This window comes from Amblyomma americanum, chromosome 3 (assembly GCF_052857255.1).
Source record: "Amblyomma americanum isolate KBUSLIRL-KWMA chromosome 3, ASM5285725v1, whole genome shotgun sequence".
NCBI classification, from domain to species: domain Eukaryota; kingdom Metazoa; phylum Arthropoda; class Arachnida; order Ixodida; family Ixodidae; genus Amblyomma; species Amblyomma americanum.
The window spans coordinates 179593902-179614620 of NC_135499.1; the positions used below are offsets into that span (position 1 = coordinate 179593902).

The window sequence follows — 20719 nt, forward strand, 5'->3', positions numbered from 1 at the left end:
ATTTAGCCAGTCTATGGCAGCAATTTGCGGCGCCATCCGGCCGCTCGGAAGGACGAGCGTTCCTCTGGCGAGCTATTTCGCACTAGGGAAAATGAGAAGAGAAAATAGAGGTAGAGGGAGTAGATGGCGGGTGATGACGTCATTGTGCAGTGAGCTGCTGCGCCCAATGTTCAGGATAATGCCATGTCCCCACACACAGTGACTAGTACAAAGGGCGTTAAAGCCTAACAAACGAGCACAACACGTGCGAATGACACAAATCCCATTGTGGACATCCGAGTCGATGCGCAGGAATAAAAACTAAGTGTTTATTCACATATCCAGATGCGCAATAGATAAGTGACGATGGTTAAACTTCAGAGCTTTCACCCATTGCTCTCTCCAGTCTTCCTCCAATAACCGTCTCCACCCCCTCTTTTCCTATTCGCTCGCTCTCTTATGATCAATTACACTTGCACTGCGCTGGGGCGAGGAGGCCATAGGCTGGCGTAAAGAAAATTCCCGGTCAGTTCCTGTGAAGACCAGCCGCCTTCACACATCTCAAGGTAATTCGTTTCCAAATAAAAAGAGAAGAAAAACACTGTAGCCTAGCTCGAGCGAATGCTCGTCCGTCGCGCTTTCCGGGAGCTTCTCAGAAAACAAAACAAATTGAACAGCCAAGACCTCCGACTTTGTAGTACCAACAGCAAAGCCTGCTTTGCATTCGAAAAGGCGAAAATTCCCCTCACTACTTCATAGGTCGCACGTAGAAGAAATGCCACACTTGAGTGACAAAGTTTTGAGTTCGTTTGGTTGCGAAGGCCGTCTCGGCGAACCATGCAGTACTGCGGAGAATATAGGGCGGAGACAGCCGTAGTACATACGCCGAGTTGGATAGTTAGCGAAACCTTTGTAGAAAACACGCCCTCTTCCTGTCCCAAGCGTGTGTGGCAACGGCGCTTCATGGTGCACGATTTAGTGGCGAGCAAACTAAAGCGGCCCACGCAGAGAAGGCCTGTGCGACCGGTGAAAGCGAGCAAGCTACCAGGAATGAAGAAGAGGATAAAAAAAAGAAACCACGGCCTCGCACTGCAAGAAGAGACTGAAAGAAGTGGGAAGAAAGAAAACGATACAGCCGGTTGCCGCTTGCGTAACTTGCGCCCGGCGAGTCGATAAATCGTCCGTGCGAAAGCGAAGACCGCGCGCAAGGCACGCGAACTGGGCAGAGGCGTTTCCGCCCTGCGTCGCTTCGTTGTTGGGCGCGCGCGCGCCTTGGGTAGAAAAGCCGTTCAGCGGATGCGAGAAGTTGCCGTCGCGTGTCTATGATGAATGCCGCCGTGTGCGCGACCGGGGAAAACAGGAGCGCGCCCAAGGATCGCGCGACGCGCTCTTGGCAAGCCTTCTCTCGGCGTTACTCTCTCTCTCTCTCACTCTTTTTCTTTTTTTTTTTGCGGCTGAGCGGAGCTCGTGCACGTACGCACGCGCGTGGAATATGGCTAGTGGGTGCACGCCCGTTCTTCATCAACAAGTGTGTTTTGCGTGCGTCCGCAATGTGAGCGTTTGCGAGTACGTCCCTTTGTAAGAGTGTTTGCGAACGGGCATACGTATCGCAGCGCGAATCAAAGTAGAGCTGGCTGCCGGTGCCTCGTGCGCGCTCTCGCGCCAAACCACGCGATTTGCATAATGGGCATCCGCCGACTCCCTCGTTGGCTGCACCTCGTAGCTGGCTCAAGTGCGCGTGTGCGAGCCCGGTGTCCCTTCACTGCTCGCTTGCTTGGCGAGCCATTACACTCCTCAGCATCCCCCCCCCCCCCCCTTTCTTTTACTTCGTACGGAGATCTCACGTGAGAGAGGGCGCGGCTAACTCTAACCCAAACGATCAAGTCTATCTGGCCTGTTCCTTGGGTCTCAGGCCTTGTGGCTGGCTCTGGGGTATTATCTGCGCGACCTAAGCCGGGTACGCCGTACGTGTGTGTTCTTTATTGATATGCGAAAGCGGTTTTTCTTTTCCTTTTCGCGTTGTAAAGTGCTTGCTTCGACGTCACCGATGCCTGGTTAACTGGTCGCGAGTAGGTTTCCTGTGCACAGGAAGTGGTAGCAAGCAGCCGGAAACATGTACAGTGTATCCGCCCGAGCAGAGACGAAGAAAAAAAGGAGTTTGCGCTAGACTCCCCGTCCACTTTTATACGTCTACCTTCGCGTCTTGTAGATAAGTCCTTGTTTGGCTGGAAACCTCGGTAGGATTATCTCTGCCGCTCTACCTTTGCCTGTGTCTGCTCGTAGCCTTGTCCTTATAAAGGTAAGAAAACATGTAGTTCATTCCAAAAAAAAAAAATCCAGTCGCGTATTTGCCAGAGAAGAAAAAAAAATTCCGGTTATATGCGTCTGACACGTGTAGCTGTACGGAGTATCAGTATAGTTGAACACTCGACAAACCCTGAGGAAAACAGCGACGTTGCCTACTAGAAAGAGTTAAGGAAACTGGCTCGCTTTGTTGGCTTTTACGTCTCAAAGCCACTGAGGCTATGAGGAATGCCGCAGTGGAGGACTTCGTGTAATTTCGACCCCCTTGGGTTTTTAACGTGCACTGTAATCGTACAGTGCACTGGCCTCTAGCATTTCGCCTCCATCAAAGTGCGACCGCCGCGACCGATGTTGAACCCGCGTTTTCCGGGTCAGCAGCCGAGCACCGTAACCACTGAACCACCGCGGTGGCTCAAAAAACTGTATCTATATTAACTGATAACAAGAAAAAATGAACTGTTAACGTGACAAAAATGACCAATTCTCTTGGCCTTGACATACTACAAAGACACAAATGCCAACAGCAGGTTAAAATATTTGTAGTGAATAAATAACAACAAGATACAAGTTTACTGTCAAACCGTCATTATCCCTCACTCACTGCGTGTAAACCCGCATTTTGATTATGGGAAAACCGACCCCTGATACAACAACAAATATCGAGATGACATATACATTTAAATCTTGATTTCTCCGAAGAACCATGACCTAGTGGGATATAATGAAGAAGCAGATTGCCAACAATTGTAGTGTTGGAGCGTTTATCCCAAATTCGGAGCAAATGCGAGTCGGTATCTCTTCTGATATTTTGCTTTAATTGCTACTGCTGATGGCTTGATGTGATGTAGTTTGTTGTTGTTGATGCGTTATTTATGTCTTTAGTTTTCTCTCTCTATTCTCATTTCTACTTGTAGTCAAGCGACTCTCTAGCATGTTAAAATAAACAAGAGTCTAAATAAATTCCAGAGTTCCACTTAAACAGCGGCAGCGCCATCAGGACTGAATGGAGGCGGACTTACCCATAGCATGTTTTTCTTGCATAGAATGTAGCACATCTTAAAAGGAAAAAAAAAACTTACCCGAGGCACATTTTTGTTCTCGTACCAAATACGAAATAGAAACACTGTTTTTATTTTGTACAATTTATTTCGTTTTCCGCTGCTCTGTCTCGAGTTCTCGCCTAAGACGCGAACAATGCCCCAAGAAAGGCTTTTCCTCAAGCGCGTCATTCACAATACCAGCGTCATCTTTTTCAGGTTTTTCACACATGCATATGAACGTACTAACTAGTTTGACTTGTATCCCTGCAGATCTAAAAGCTGCTGCTCAGACAAAGTAATGAAATCGCGGAGGGAAGACTAGGCTGCAGAGTGAAGTGAAGAGATCAAGATAAGAGGCATCGAAAGGAAAGTGGACTTAATGCTAGGTTGCACCCCGAGCATGGAACAGACCAAGGAACTTGCGAAAGAGAAAATTGGCAGTGGCTTAACTTGGCCAACCCTAGAATGCAGCAAAAAGCAAGCACACTTGCTAGGCGTCCAAGGCTCGTCCATGCCTGCTCCGCTACACGCTGGCGACAGCCGTTCTTATATATATCCACACGACCACGTTGCTATGACGTGTATCGCTTGGTCTTACGACACCCTCATCGGATGTCATCATGTGGCTTCACATCACCACATCAGGTGTTCTTAAGGTCAAAGGTCAAAAGTGAACCAAAAGGTCACCTAATTTCAAAGGTCAACTCAAAGTCAGAGGTCAAAGTTCGAAGCTCATAGGTCAACTAAAGGTCGTGAATAAAGGTCAGAGGTCAAGGGTTCGACACCATAACTTTACCACATATGGTCATACGCGGCTAACGTGGTTGGGCTGAAGGTCGTTCAAGGTCATTCTCCGACCTACGCGACGACAGGCTTTTGCTAGCGTGGTGACGCGTTTCGCTTCAAAATATATTGTCTATGGCGTTATAAGCTCACTCTCCTGGCGGCGCTTGTGGGTGGATAGCGAGAAGAGAAGGCGTATAGTCTGTAAGCGTATGCTCCGTCTGTACGTTCATCTCGGAAAGCTTTCGAGTAACAGAGGTGAAAAATGTTTCAAGCTCGTTTAGACCTGTCTCGGCTGAGTGTTATAAAGGTATACTTCGCAAGAACGACAATCCCATGAGCGCTAGTAAAAGGCACACAAAGAGCGCCCGAAATGACTGAAATCTGTAACACTGTTTTGTACCATATAAGTGCTTCCGCTGAACATTTTTTGAGCTATTGAAATGATGGAGCTCATAGAGGCATGAATATTCCCATTTGAAGAAACGAGAGAAAAGTGTCCAAAATATGTCAACATATCCTATTTTGTCGCAACTACAGGTTTTTCTGTGTTGTTACAGTGATTTTCTGTTGTACTGCAGCAGTTTTCGGTAGTTCTATGGCTACAAAAAGATACAGCACAATACTGTAGAAAAAATTATGTTGTTAGTACAAAAACTTCCGTAGTTACTACAAGTTCATAGCCAAAATCACTGCAAAAAAAATGGTTGTGATGACAGCAAATGTTCTGTTGTGTTATTCGCTAGGGCTGGGTCGGTTTTGATGAGGGAACGCTTCATAATACTTTTAATCTTAGGCCACTCTAGTGGGATTCCCGAAGCGTGAAATGTAACTAGTACCCTAAAAAGAAACGTCCGGCCATATGCAGCCTTCAAGTAGTCTGTCTGTGGCGCTTGAAGAATACAGTTGGCCGAGACAAAAGAAAAAAATTGAACGCACCGCACGTTATTTTCATTTCCTACGCTATCCTTTCAACATGTTTTGCTTATGTTAGAAACATTGGCGTGTTTCGCTATGTTACCTTTCCGTTCTCTTAAATTATGGTGCATGGATACGTTGCATGGGATTTTGGTTGCATTGAATCGCACTTGCTGCTTTGTTGAGTAATACACTGGGTCAGATAGCAAGAGCAGAGGGATGCAGCAGTATCCTTAGGCATCACGAAAAATTAAGGGCCGCACCCCCTCACTGTAGTTGATACTGTGGAACCTAATACGCAAAGATATGTATTATTTGCGTGTCAAAAGTGACTTCTCGGCAGCTGATAGTCGATATAAGATAAGGTCACCAGAAACTGAAAGCATAACAGGATATAATTCAAGACGTTTCGGCTGGAGGACCACCCTTTTTCGAGAAAACTTGTTCCTCGAGCCGAAACAGTTATTCACTTTTCTTCTTCTTAAATGCAACGTATCATAAACGTTCTGATAATTTTGAGAAAAGGAAAGGCGCATAACTGCGTCAATTTACAAGTGAGCGCCACCGCCTACTCACAGCGCGATTGACGTGTCCACTGACCCAGTGAGCCAGTTGCACTTGCTCCTCAGAGGATTCACACACACACACATAGACACCGCTGAAACCCGGGGAGTGCTGCTAGAAGTGAAAAAGCATGCGAAGGGTTCGATAACAGAATCATTAGAAAATATGATCCCAAGTCTTGTTTTACGAAATATCGATCGGCGCTGGAGCTAAGACCACTGCCGATTCGAGTCTTCGAACCAGCGTGCTGCAGCTTGCAGGTAAACAGTGGGTCCCATTTGTACTCCAGTTTTAGCCGACGCCTTAGTGGTAGAAGCCACCGAAGTGACCGTAACCACCGAAGCCTCCGAAGCCGTATCCTCCAAGGTGCCCGAGACCGCCGAAGTGACCGTAGTCTCCGTAGCCTCCGAGACCTCCGTATCCTCCGTAGGCGAGCACGGGGGCAGCAGCAACGGTCGCCACCTTGGCTACCGCGGGCACGGCCGGCACTGCGGCGACTGGCGCGACAGCGACAGCTGCCGCCTTGGCCGGTGTGCGGAAAGCGGCGGCAGCGGGCTTCGAGGGAGCCGTGCCGGGCTCGTTGGTGCTGACCACGGCGCGGAAGCCGTGCGCGTCAGCCACGTAATTGACCTTGCGCGTGATGCCGTGCGCGTCCCGGAAGCTGTAGGAGCCGACGCGGCGGTTGTACGCGTCCGACACCTCGTTGCGAGCCTGAGTGTTTCCGTACGGGTCGACCGTCAGGTAGCCGAACTTGGTGGCCTGCGGAGCCTGCGATCGCGAAGGAGGCGAAGCAGATAAAAGGTCAGAGCAGAGGAAAGTTTGAAGGCTACAAGATTATTAGACTCAGATACGTCTAACCTAACTCTAGCCAACAAATAATTATTTTTAAAATGAAAAATAACAAAAATAGAGCGAGAGAGATTTTAATGAATACGGGAGAGGTCGGCCTGGTTATTAACCTGGCATGCTACTCCAGAAAAGAAAAATACAAAAACTGAAGATACTAGAGAGAGTCAATGGTCTTAATACGTATCTTTAGGATTACTCAACCTATAAGGGCTATTATAATTTCGTAATAAATGGTTTTAATTGACATGTGTTGACTAGGTATCTATAAACTGTTCGGTCAAGAAGTCTTTTTTGTTTGCTTTATAATGTGTTTCGAGGCAGCTGCATCTGCTCTCTGCAATAAGATGGCAATGTCCTGAGCAGATGATTAGTGTAAGCGATTTTTGCTGGCCTTACGGTGTGGAGCTCTGACCGGCGCAGCTTTCTGCCATAGAGCCTAAATTTCTTGCTTGTGTAGACGGAAATGTGCATGTAAACGCCGCTCACAACAAAGTCAACGGCGGCCTTGGCGACGACGGGAGCTGCGGCCACAACCGGAGCCTTGGCAACCACCGGGGCTGCAAGGGCCACGCCATAGCCGTGGCCGTAGCCGTAGCCTCCTAGACCGCCGAACAATCCGAGCCCTCCATGGCCTCCAAGGACGCCAGCCGAAGCGGCAGCCACAGAGAGGCACACGAAAAATGCCTGCAATGCAAAACGCGCACCAAAATAAAAATATTGGAATAATATATCTTTGTATGTAAGACAAAGCTCTCTAAGAATGTCCTCAGGCATGACGTCAATAAACTATCCAGCACTTTTCCGCCGCCTTAAGCTCTCATGCATTTGACTTCGCTTCTTTACGAAAGCTGCTTATAGCGTCCAGTGATATCATCAAGCTGTTTAATTATTGTTATCGACATTTTAATGCGAAGTAACAGACGAATGGCATACTGAGGTGGGCAGAACCACGTGTACTTTCTTGTCAAGAAGAGGGTGGGCAATCTGACACCTATAAGTATCCTGTTTTACAGACAACGGTACTCCTTCTTGGGCAAGCAGAATTTTCCCAACACACTAGCTTTCACTGCCTATGTACTCGTACATCGTACATGCTCTGTTACGCATAGAAACTTGAATATTAATTTTATTGTGGCTGAACCTTAGCACTCAAGCCGTCGTGGTGGCTGAGTGGTTATGGCGCTCGGCTGCCGACCCGAAAGACGCGGGTTCGATCCCGGCCGCGGTGATAGAATTTCGATGAAGTCGAAATTCTAGAGGCCCGTGTACTGTGCGATGTCAGTGCAGGTTAAAGAACCCCACATGGTCGAAATTTCCGGAGCCCTTCACTACGGCGTCGCTGATAGCCTGAATCGCTTTGTGACGTTAAACCCCCCTAAACGAAACCAAACTTAGCACTCAATAAATATGCCGTGAAGGGATGTTATATCAAAGAGAAGCGCTTTCTTTTTCTTACCTTTGCCACAAAGCTTCTCAGGCCAAAGGAAGGAAGACTGATCACGAAAGTTTAGCGCAGTCGTTTGAATACTGAACTCAGTGGTAACAGAACATGCACAAGTATTGCGGCCCGAGACGAGAATTCGTCAGTGTGATAAAACTGCGAGTAACTGCATAACGAAACAACCACGAAGTAAATGTTTCCTTCCGACCAAAACCTAGAGCCTCTTAGAAGCGGGAGCCAAATGCAGCGTGGAAGTCAAATGTTTACCTCGGCCACATTTACCCATTAAAAACAAGACAAAAGAGTAAGACCTTGTACGTGATACTAGTTACATATAGAAGAAGAATAGTCTGGCCGCCTGTCAGCATTCTTATATGTGCCGCTGCAGTGGACCATTATATGCTCAAACAATATTAGTGGGTAGCATGGACCTTGTCCGCGGTAATTAATGAGTTGCCGTTTAATTTCTGAATGCGTCAACCACTAAGTGTAGCTGTCAGTCATGTTAATAAGGAAGGCAAGTATTGTCATTTTTGCGCGACGTTGAATTTGACGGTGACATCCTTGAACACCGGAGCGTGACAGGAAAGCGATAGAAAAGCGGCTGACAACACGGCACTGAAGTGAAATAAAAAGCGAAAAAAAATACACAAAGCAGTAAATGGCAAGAACAGTGCAAAATAAAACAAAATATTATACAGCTCAATGACACAATTTTTTCTTGGTGAAATAATTTATTCTCAAAAGCAATTTGTAGAAGCGATTAGTTAGTGCCAGTAAACGCCGCTTGGCTCATAATAGGCAGAGATAGCTAGTATCCTAAAGAGTGGAGAGCGAGTGAGAGTTTTTGGGTAGATTATAGCTTGTTCTTTTCCCTGACGCTTGAAAACAAGCTAAAGAAAACAAAAAGAATAATAAAAACCGCTCGAAAAACAATAAGGAAAGAAGTCACGCTTACTATTTAGAGCTAACTCCCAAGTAAAAAAAAAGATAAAATGGCCACCTATAGAAACCCGATTTGCACTCCTCGAAGTACATGGATTTTGCAATAATGAGCTCAGATATTATGCAAATGATGCCGTACCGGTGCACGCAGAAAAAAAAAACTCGACGTTTTATTCTGCCTAGATTTAGGGGGCTTGACATTTCATTACGTTCGTGGCATTAATATTGGCAACAAGCATTGCCAGCAAAGATTTGCTCTACCGATTAAGCGAAGGCCTAGAACTAAGAAATATGTCCGCACGTCACACTTTCATCTCCACTACATGCTGCTCATCATGATGTTTGAAATAAAAAACAAAAAGTTTCACCCGTCGTAAGAACAAAACAAGTCTAGTTGATGGAAATAATTATTTAAGTTTATGTGTTTTTGTTTCGTTTGCAGGCGTGCGTATCACAAATTGCACAACTCTCGCTCAGCAAGCGCTGCTCTCGCTTTTCAAACCAAGAATTACCATTTTTTGGACCAGAAGAAACGTTAGTAAAAGGCGGTTGGTAACAACGAGAAACTGACTCACTTGTGCGATCATGTCACGATGTGGGTCGCGTAATCCAACGCTCGCGGTGCCCTGAGCTGCCGGCGAGACTGTCTGCCCCACCTTATATAAGCGCGTATCGGAATACGGCCTAATTGCCGAGCGCTAAGTCGCGTCCTGCCGCACTGGCCAATGGGCGAGCTTGTTGCGAAGTGCGTGCAAGCCTTTCGAGAAAGATAAAACAAAATGGCCTGCGGAAAAAATAAAAGTGAAACAAACAGAAAAGGCCACGTGAAAGAACAAGTAAAAGCGTGCACAAGGGGATCGGCATCGGAAGTGCCCGGCTATTAGTATTGCGAACAAGGCCGCTCACCATACAGCCGCTTGCCTTAGCTCTGCGAGCGTTGATGTATAGGGGCGGTGATGTGTCGTGATCGGTCGGACACGTTTTCTTCCCATTCGAAAAGTTCTGTGCCAAAGTTTATAAGTTTAGGCGCTACGTGAGCTACCAGCACACTGCGGCAAAAAAAAATAAAAATACTTGCACAATGCTTTTATGAGGACATCTGCATGATTTCTAAGGGCTGCACCTATAGGCTCTTCATAGAGTACACGTTTTCTTTTCATTTGGACGGGCAGTCCTTCAGCTGAGATTAAATCTGTTGTGGCCAAATTACCTTGCGTGCAGTGTAACGCGCCAAAGGTCGTTATGGCGGTTGCGGATATATTTATTGCTTTTTAGCTGCTGTTATGGCTACTGCAGTTGTGGGTGGCGTCACAGCTGCAGTGTAATGCATTTCCTGGGGCATGCCCTCGTCTATGGCTCCTTTCTTATTTTACATCTCGTCAGAATAAAAAGAAACAGGCAAGAGGAAATGAACATATCTCGCTGGGTATCACCATAACTTCCCGTTTAGGCGGCGCCTTCCGGTGCACTGCGGAAACGTGTAATTGTATCGCTTAACACGGAACCTGCAATAAGCTGAAGATGCCGTTTAGCTAGTGCAAGCAAATCAGATACCACGCCTTCATCTCTCATGCTTTCTAAACGATCCCCTCGAGGAGGCTTCAGGCTCATGTTAAATGGTGGGCTCAGACTGCTGTTACTGTGCATTCCTGTTTATGGTCTTGTGCGTTCTTGCGCCATTTTATCAAAAGTACGCACTCGATGGTCTTAACAAGCATCTCAGTGATGTATGCCTTTAGACGGAGTCCAGTCCTAGGACAAAGACCGCGTCACCCACATGATTCTGATTCACTTTCAGAGCACTCTCATGGGCCTGCAGATAGGATTTTCTGTTACGCAGTGACCAACAGACAATGAACAATGCAGGAAACGAGTGTCATAGGAGAAGAAAAAAGCCCACCATAAAGGTATAGCTAAAAAGAAACTAATAAAAGTATAAGACAAGTGGGGAAAGGAAAACATATCAGCGGTTCAGAGAAAATCGGTACCAGTGGACAGCTTTTTATGTGGGCGAAGCACCTTACAAGGTGCGTTGAAAAAGTGTCGAACCTTCGTCTTTCCCGCATAAACCAATGGAGTGCGGGAGGCTTCCTTCGGTAGAGGTGTGGAGGGAAATTCGTGCGGATTCGCGAATTTTTTTCCGCCCGCAGAAAGCGTCAGTCGCTGGCAGTGGCCCTAAATTTGAGTGATGACGTAATTCGTAAAATGACAGAACAACATCAGCAGCTATGTTGCATCAATTTTTGCCAAAACCCTTCGCTATACCCAAATGAAAACCCTTCGCAAGATTCAACAGGCTTTCGGGGACGATGCCATGAGCAACTGAGCAATGAGTGGCACAGCCGCTTCAACGATGGCCGCACACTAGTCGACAGCGAACCGCATTCATGCAGACCCTCAATAAGCCGAAATAAGAATGTCATTCAGGATGTGTGGACTTTGGTCATGGATGACCATCGTACCAGAGTGCGAGAGCTTGCGAACAAGATAGGTGTAATCATTGGACCGGCACGTTCAATTTTGACCCAGGGCTTGGGCAAGACGAGAGTGTCCACGAAATCCGTACGGAAAGTGTTAGCAATGGAGCAGAAGCAACTCCGTCAGGGAATCGCACAAGGCATTCTGGACAATGCATGCAAACTCCAAGTTTCTGCATGCCATGATCACATGCGATGAGTGCCGCGTTTATGGGCACGGCGCACAAACCAAGATGTAGTCGTCAGAGTGGAAACATCCCACATCCCCGAGGCCAAAAAGAATGTTTGTGGTTTAACGCACTTAAACCGAGTACGTGTTCGAAAGGAGGGCTCACTTAAGCTCCGCCATAAGATCTTTAGTGGGTTAATGCCCATATATGCGGAATTGGTGATTCTCTACTTAACGTAGATAGATCGCGGCGAGTCCTCATACCACTACCAGGGCAGTGGCGCAGCGGTTAAGCGATGCACCGCTGCACTGGCAGGTGCCACCGGTGGGGCAGCCACCGGTGGGGCTTGTGCGACCCATGTTGCTCTTCGCGAACAATCTCTCGCGACCAATCATTAACTTAACTGCCACCTGCCACGCAGGTCGGTTTGCTTACAATCCGGTGGACAGGTTGACATGACGCCACAAGGTCACAAGACAAGATTCTTGCTCCGGTTTGGTACGTCTGGAGTCGTGCTTTCGCACCACAAAGCACGGCAGGTCCGCAGCAATGTCAAGATCCTGTTGGCCGTTTTCTTCGACTCTCGTGGGGTGGCGCAGCATGAGTACTCACCACAAGGCCACATAATCACAGAGGAATACTAAGGTCCATCGTCCCCTTCGTGCTTCTTAATGGTGCATACGACAGTGTGTGCGGGCAGCGAAACTTGGCAGCTCCATCACGAAGCACCCGCCCATTCTGCGCATTTGATTCAGACTTTCTTCACCAAACACACCATTCCTGTCGTTAGTCACGCTCCCTAAGCCCCCGACATGGCTCCGCGTGAGTTTTGGCTTTTTCCTAAGCTGGAAATGTCCCTGAAAGAACAGAATTTCAGTCAAGAAAAGACATGCGGAATTTGACGGCCCGACTGATTACCATTCAAAAAGACACGTCCCACAAGTGTTTCCAACAACACAGGGTGCGCTGGGCGAAGCGTGTAATCGCGGCTGACCGTTCAAACCGCCAGACCCCACATTGTGATCACGCACGCTACCGAGCGCACGCCAGCCACAGCGGGCCTTGCTCTGAGGGAACAAAGGAACGACACACTGGCTGACACAAACAGGCATTTATTGCTACAGCAAAACTAACGCCAGCTAGCAACAAGATACGCTAATTTATCGAGGTCATCCGACTCACCAGCAAGGTTACGAGCGAATGTTCGCCCACGCTAGGGCAGGGGATACTCCGAAGGCCGGACGGGACGAGATACGGGAGCATCTCTCTCCACTACGTGGCGCCGGGGAGGGTGCACCGCGGGAAAGCAAACCGTAAGATAAGGCTGCGGGGCTTAGTGCCCCACAACATGACGCTAACCATGTAAGGCGAGCCAATTAAAGAAGTACCATAAGCATCTCTGAGTAAATAACAGGGTGGGCGATGTAAAACGGGATAGCATACCTATTGACAGAAGAGTGATACAGCAATGATCTGACAGAGAAAAAAAAAAGAACAGCGCCAGAGCTACCAGCGACATACGAAACGCGCACATTGCAGGTGAAACACAAACAGCAAAATGAGAAGATGATAGGCGGAACACCGCAATACGAGCGCAGGTTAATTTGACTTCCAAGGAGCTAAGAATATCATTTACAAGCGTTAACGTCGTTCGTATTTCTTCCTAATAGCTGATATATTTGCGTGTTTCCGTTAGATTTTCAGTTTTCCTGTTCGCGTTTCATTTGTGGCTGGCTTTGCATTATCTTTATACATGTTTCGTCTCTTAACAGCCACAGGCAATTGAGTTGATGACCTTCCCTCCCCGCCCACCTTTCACTTCACCCTGTAGAATGCAATCCCACTACCATTGATCGCGTGGGAGAGTGGTTCTGATAAAATTGCAAAAGAGAAAGAAAGCACTGAAAAATAGCTAGGAGTAAAAAGAGGAGGAGGGAGAGAAGGAAAGGAAGGGACGTTAACCGGAATAAGACACCGGTTTGCTACCCAGCAATAGGAAAAGGAATGAGGGATATGAAGGTGAAGGAAAGAAGGGAGTAATAGGATTATGAAGTCAGTATGCGACGTCAGTAAGCACGCGGCGAAGTCACAGCCTATCGGCAAACCACACGCTCACAAGGAGCGGAGCAGTGCCTGGGAAAGGTTTTCAACGCCGACGATCGCCGCGGCCAGTAACCAGGACCTTCATTTCAGTTAGAGGGCGTTTATCTAGACGCTCCAGTGCACGGCAGGGAGTCTGTATTTCATATACTAAGAATGTGGGCTAAAGTCTCGCCGCACCCGCAGATGGCACATGCAGGGTTATGTGGAGAAAGAAGATAAATGAAGGCGAGCATCGGGCAGACATGGCCACACATGCACACGAAGAAAACAACACACTGTACTCTTTAAGTTCATCACACAACCCCTTTTGTCCTGGGGAAACCAATTAGATATGCCGTTGAGGGCATTGACGAGAAAACCGGCCTTTTCACCAGTGTCTCAGTCAATACTACGACACTCAATGTCTTGGAAGGCTCCGTTCTTGACGAAAGTTGTTTCCTACCTACTTTCCTTTGCTGCAAAGGTGGGAATACCCTGGAACTGCTGCTATCTACCTGTTCGCGATCCGCCGCGTTGTGCAATTCCTCCGGCCTGGTTATTCCTTATTCGTGCTAATCTTTGTTACTCGCCACTACACTGGTCATAAAGCTTACTCGACAAAAACATTTAATATATAAACCGCTACATGTGACAGATGCGAAGGATTTTCCGCTCTTGGCTGGATATTTTTATGTTGTGGACTTTAATTGAAGGATGATAAAGTCAACTGCAAACTTGGATGATTGACCGAACGTTGGGCGACATTCGTGGCTCTGTCCATGACATTTTTTAGCACTGTCGTCGTGAGCAGCGATATCATCATATTTATTGGACGTTTACTACTCTTGCAGTAGCGAGGTCTTTTATAAGAAAAAAAAAGAGAGAAGAATGCTTCGCAGTCGATGGCCGCTTGCTGAACTCCTCTTGGACTGAAGAGTGAGAAATGCCTGCACTCTCGTTATCGGCGCTTCCACGAAACGCAGCGCTACGCATTGTCTTTCCGCTGTTCCGGTGATCTGTAGCTTGTGCTAGTCTTCCTTACTCGCCCCTGCACATTAACAACAACGCTCAGTAACTATGTTTAACCGAATATGCTTGGAGGAATTGATATTTAAATCCCCATTTATTGTTTAATAGCCTAGGGTAGTGGCGGTAAAAAAATGATGAGTTTTGATAATTCCGCGTGTAATGAAGTCCAGCCTCGCGGTATCCATTGCTACAGTGGTCCCTGAATTCACCTTGTGGCTCCATGCGGGTCGCACATCGTGCCGCAAGTGCTGTCTCGACTTGGCAGGCTGGTCACATTCGTCTCTTCGTTTTATTTCACTTCATGGACAGATAAGCTCTCGTTTCCTCTAGAGCTCGTAATACTCTATCGCGAGCCTCGATTGACACTTTGATACCCTCAAAAACGATATCTTTATCAGCGAAAAATGCACCAGCGGTTTCGTGAACAAGTCCGCAAAATAGATGGCTGGACAACTTCCAGAACTTCTCGTAAATGTCTTCTTTTCTCTAGATAGGTTCAAGAGAAATGGGAGGTCAGCGAAATAATTATTTTCTTTGGGAGAGGGGGGGAGGGGTTGATTACACGCTATCGGCTTCAAATTTGTTTTCCCCTGCACTAATGTCAGGATGCATAAAATAAATTATTATAAAATTGCCGTTTGTTTGATAAAATGTCTAAACTGCGCACTCAACTATGATCCCTCCCCTAACATCCTGGCATTAATTTATTTCCTGTTGCTGGATTTTCGATGAGTGAATTTTCATTTCATGTGGGTAAGTTACGAGGTAATTCGTATTCTGCACGTGGCTGATTTTTTATTTTAAAGAATCAAAATGAGAGGTGTACATATTTGGTATTGCTTGAGAAAACAACCCCACATCATTGGTACCTATAGACTTGCTGCAAGTCAAATTCCTTGAATGGTGCTGACGCACTTCAGAAGACACTGCTCGCTGTAGGCCAAATTGTAATTTTACTACACACAGTTAGATATAGCGGCTTTTACTTAAGTCATCTTATGGGGTTAAATGAATTAAACATCAGTCTTTAATATGCAGAATGTTTTAAACAGTTACTCATACCCATGCTTATTTATCCAAAATAAGATACACCCCAGCCAACAGAAATGTCCTTCAAGCCCATGGAGCGGAAAGACACACATACTATATCGCACCACATTCTATTTTCTGCACTCATCAACCATCCCGCAGCACAAGTCGAACGGATATTGACACATCGACACATTCTCCACTGAACGACGACACAGATAAGGCGTTTTTTTTTTCATTCGGCATACGCGATTGTTGTTCAAGCATGTAGTACGGCCGCAAGGAAGAGCTTTCAATTATACACAATCTACGGCCGTGACCATGTGCATTAAATCATGACTCAAAGCGATGCAATTAAATGACCTCAATCTCTCGAGCTAAGACGTAAAGACGCACTCAAAGAGAACCATGCGCCGATTATTACTAGATTCTCCAGGTGTGCAGTTGAGCCTTTACCCTCCTATTTTATATCTAGAAGCGCTAGCAGATCTCATGACATGACCATGGAGTCGTCACAATGTTCCATGCATTTACTGTCTGGTAATAATGTCCCGCCATGGCGTAGGCATGCCATGGACATTTATGGGTCCTGTTGATATAAGATTGTGATGAACACTTTATACGGTAACAATGGGAAATCACATAACACTGCACTCAGACAAGATGGCTGAATCTCTATCTCTGTCCTCGCCCTCTTCTTGCTCATTATAGCCCTTGCTATTATCCCCTCCAACAGCGCGGCGGGACGACGCCGGCAACTAACAGAAGGTAAAGGGGGCAAATTAATTAGGAGATGCAACACAGCGCTTACATCCTTTAGTGGACAGTCTCGGTCTGATGGCGCCGCCATAGTGAGGATCTTTGTTCCTGTGGTACCAGCTTTGTAGGCAACGTCACTAAGACGCCGAGCTATAGACCTCGTATAGACCTAAAGAGCGGCGGAGTAACTTTTCGGAGAGCCCTCGATGGCGCACGGGCATCCATACCCACGCAGAATCACTGGGCTCATACAGGACGTCGCGGCGTGGGAGGTTGCAGCGACCGGCGTCGAGGTGTTGCTGGTGTTGAATTCGATTTCCTGTGGGCTGTCGAGCTTCCTAATCCAGTTGGTTGGATGCGTAGACGTCAGCAAAGGCGTCGGTTACATCTTGGGCGTTACGAGTGGGCAGCTTAGCGTCCAGCATAGTAGTGACATGATGCCCGTAGACCAGTTGGAAGGCGGTAAGACGGGTCGTTTCCTGCTCGACCGATTTGTAGGCAAAAGTAGCATACAGGAGAACTTCGTGCCACATCCGATGTTCAACATCTACCTATATGGAGAGCATATCTGCGAGCTTTCAGTTGAGGCGTTCAGTCAGTCCGTTTGTTTGCAGATGATAAGCAGTGGTCTTCCTGTCACTGGTGTGGGTAAGCTTAAAGGGAGACTGCAATAATTCAGCCGTAAAGGCGGTGCCTAGGTCTGTGATGACGACCGATGGTGCACTGTGACGCAAGACTATGGATTTTACAAAAAAATGGGGAACTTCTTCAGCAGTGAAGCGGGGAAGCCGCTGTGCCTCGGCGTACCACGTTAAGTAGTCTGACATTACGACAATTCATTCGTTCCCAGAGGACGACTGGGGGCATGGGCCAAGCATGTCCATTCCCACTTGTTGGAAGATGCTGTAGGCCCTGGTATGGGCTGGAGAAGGCCTGCAGGTTTCATGGGTGGCGTCTTCCACCGCTGATAATCGCGACATGTCTTCACGTAGTGCCGGGCCGAAGACAGCAGCTTAAGTCAATAGTACTTTTCATAAATGCGCGCGAATGTTCGAGCGACACCCAAATGGCTCGCCGAAGGACCGTAGTGGCAGGCGTGCAAGATTTCTGGACAGAGTTCGGACGGCACCTCCACAAGACAGGTTTACTTGTTATGTACAGGACGTGATATCGAATACTGTATGAGCACAAACCCCGGACGAAAGCCCGCGGAGCAGCGACGTCAAGGCTGTCGACATGCTCCACGAGTGGGCGTAGCTCGGAGTCAGCCTGTTGACGCTGGGCCATAACGGACGTCATCACAACAGCAAACAACGAGAAGTTGTCCTCGGTTTCGGGTGGGACAACACCAGCAGGTGCACGCGACAAACAGTCGGCATCGTTTTGCTTACAACCGGACGTGTGCGCATCCTTGGAGCCGGAGGTTCCACCTCGCAATCCGTCCCGAGGGGTCTTTGAGGTTGGCTAGCCAGCATACCGAATGGCGGTCCCTCACAGCTCGAAACATGCGGCCAGGGAGATGAGGCCGGAATTTGCTCAGGGCCCAGACTACCGCAAGCCATTCCTTTTCTGTGCTCAAATAGTTTACCTCAGGTTTCGAGAGAGAGCGCCTAGCATGCGCTATAGCGTTTTCATTGCCGTCTTGCATTGAACGAGAGTAGCGCTGAGACCAAGATTACTGGCATCGGTATGAATTTCAGCGGCAGCTTGTTCGTAAAAGTGGGCGAGTGTCGGGACAGTCTGTAGCCGCAAGCGTAGCTCGTTAAGGCGGCCTCTTGATCATCTTACTATGCGAAATGGACATTGTGTCTGGTAAGAAGCGTAATGGGTTCGGAAAGTGTTGAAAAATTTTCGACGAAATACCTGTGGTAGGCACAGAGGCCCAAGAACCTACAAACGGATTTCGGTCGGGAGAGTAAACTTTGCCACAGCAGTATTATTCTCGAGATGAGGAAAAACTCCTTCAGCACTGGTGACGTGGCCAAGAAAACGGAACTCCTGGGAACTGAAGCGGAATTTCTGTGGTTTTATCGTCTCCTTACCTGTCTGTAGCACAATTCGCAGCAGGTTGAGATGTTCCTCGAAACTAGCATCGAAAATGGCGAAATCATTATATTTGTTTGTTATGGGAGAGACTGACGACACAGCCCAGCCCAGTTATGAACAGAAAAGGAACTGAGGTTTATTCAGGATTGGGGTTTTGATGCTGTTGTATAGGTGGCGCTCGATGCGGGGTCTTGTTAGGTGAGGGATCTATGGATAGATGGCTTGACTGGAACAGATGTGGCGCTGCCGATGTTCGTTTACATAACACGCCCTTCTTTATCAAAAATTAAGAAGCTTGCACACAAATATATCCCGTTTATCTGTAGTCACTGCTTGTGATTGCATAACTCGCAAGAGGTTTGATTTTTCTTCCTGAGTGAATTGTATGCGGTTTCCGGGCTGGGGAAGGACCGAGTACTCTGGGCTATGTTCTGAAGGGCTTAGGTAGATTATCTCGTAGTCTTCCGGCGAAGTTAAAGCAGCAAGACGTTCCGCTGTTCGGAGTTCGGCGTAGATTTGATTTCTTATGAAGATGCGTCTGGTGTCCGTTTAGATGGTGTATTTTCTAGGCTCGTGGCCAACATTTACTACAGTGGCTTCTGTCCAGGTCCATTTAGTGCGTAGCCATACGGGCTGACAAGGATCAAGCCGGGGAAGGTTCCTGTTGTGCAGGTCAGCGAGCTTGGGCTGTTGCTTCTGCCTTGCTTGCAGGAGATTCTGGTGAGGTTTGGTTGCAAAGCTTGGCGTCAAGGCACTCGAAAGAGTCGGTAAGAATATTGATGTGGAGCGATAGCTTTGCCTCCTTCGTCTACTTTACTGATCATCGACTTTATGGTCTGTATGGTTCCCTGCTTGACCGTTGCTGCAGGGGTACAAAGGAGGAGATGGCTGGTGTGTCACGTCCACGTCGCAGAAATTTCTTAGCTCGTCGCTGTCAAAGGGTGGCCCCTGGTCTCAAATGATGGTCTTTGGAATGGTAAACCTGCCAAAAATTTCCATTAATACTTGTATCAGTGAACTTGCTGTGGTTGTCGCCATCTGTTGAACTTCTACATAGTTGGAAAAATAATCGACAATCAGTAGGTATGTCTTTACCCTCAGGTGGAAAAAGTCCATGGCGAGTTGCCACGGAGAACCGGTATATGTGCTGCGATATCGGGCTTATCTCCTCGTCGAGGATAATGCGGTGTTGGGCTACTGGGATGCGCCTAGCTTTGATGACATAGCAAAGCACCCGGCGAAATCCTGAATGGCCCTAACAGGCCCTGCCTCTGACCCGCCGACAAGCTGGGGTTGATGTCCATGGTAGACAGAACGTTGTCTGCGTCGCGTCCTGCTGGTGACGGCGACTCCAGAACACATGTTTCCACGGGCTCAACAAAGCCGGTAACATATGCGAATGTTGGGCCTTTCGCAATGTGCTGAATAGGCGTTGTCTGATCGTAAATGCCATTGAGAATGTTCGACTGTTCGGTCGTCAGCGGCCTCACTTTCTCAGGCCGCTGGTTCTAGTTTTCCCGATGGGGGCTCGGTGAGAGGCCAAAACGGCTTGTCGCGGGACGTGTGCTCGGTGAACAATAGCGCAGAGAGGTAGGTGAGGAAGTCTCGGAACGAGGGAGATCAGCGTAGTTCCGGCACGTGGACGTGTAATACTAGATAGATTTCGCGTGGACGTTCATCACTGCTAGGACCCGAGGACCTCGGTTGAAAACCACGATGGCCAGCTCGGCGATAAAGACACAGCCTCAACGTGTGGGTTGGTGGTGCCCACCACACGTCAGTGTTCCGGAGGCTTGCTTCAGCCAGCGGAGGGACACGGCGGGGGCTCGGCTGGAACGCAGTTGAGTTGGCATTGGAAGAGTTGCGGCCACTGTTCTGCCGGAGCACCGACGCGCATGTCTGCGGGATGGGCGGCGGCGGTAAGAACAGCCGCAACCAGTTCAGGGACCGCCTGCTACACTTTGTCGCGATAAACTCCCGCTAAGGACGGAAACTTCGGCGTTGATGACATTTCAGAGAGATGCATTTGCGCAGCTCTTATTTCACAACAGACCGCAAGAGCTACCCCAGGGCTTCGGCGGAGCCGCTGAAGCCTTACACAAAGACACCTGGTGATACGGCGTTCACGTCGCGGTTGTAGTAGCGAGCGCGTTGTTGACAGGTGTTTTTGACGGTGGCGGGCTCCGCTAGAAATTCCGAAGTGGTCCCAGGTGGGTTGCGCACAATCCCAGCGTATAGTTTCTCCTTGATGCCACACATCAGGTCGCGCATTTTGTTGTCCTAGGTAATGTTCGGATCCAGCCT

General features: G+C 48.0%; 1 protein-coding gene across 1 annotated transcript; it reads right to left on the reverse strand.

Annotated features, from left to right (window-relative positions):
• Positions 1 to 4874: 4874 nt before the first annotated feature.
• On the reverse strand, positions 4875 to 9554 carry LOC144125547 (uncharacterized). The gene is made up of 3 exons (XM_077659034.1): positions 9399 to 9554; positions 6924 to 7121; positions 4875 to 6356 (listed from the first exon to the last, which is right to left on the reverse strand). Exons 1-3 carry the CDS (start codon positions 9408 to 9410, stop codon positions 5892 to 5894), a joined length of 675 nt encoding a protein of 224 aa, XP_077515160.1. The 5' UTR covers positions 9411 to 9554; the 3' UTR covers positions 4875 to 5891.
• Positions 9555 to 20719: the final 11165 nt, after the last annotated feature.

Bases quoted from the DNA above. Each gene is read 5' to 3' on its own strand.
- LOC144125547 (XM_077659034.1), bottom strand. The intron at 6,357-6,923 runs GTGAGCGGCGTT...TCGCGATCGCAG, and splicing joins AGGCCGCCGTTGACTTTGTT to GCTCCGCAGGCCACCAAGTT.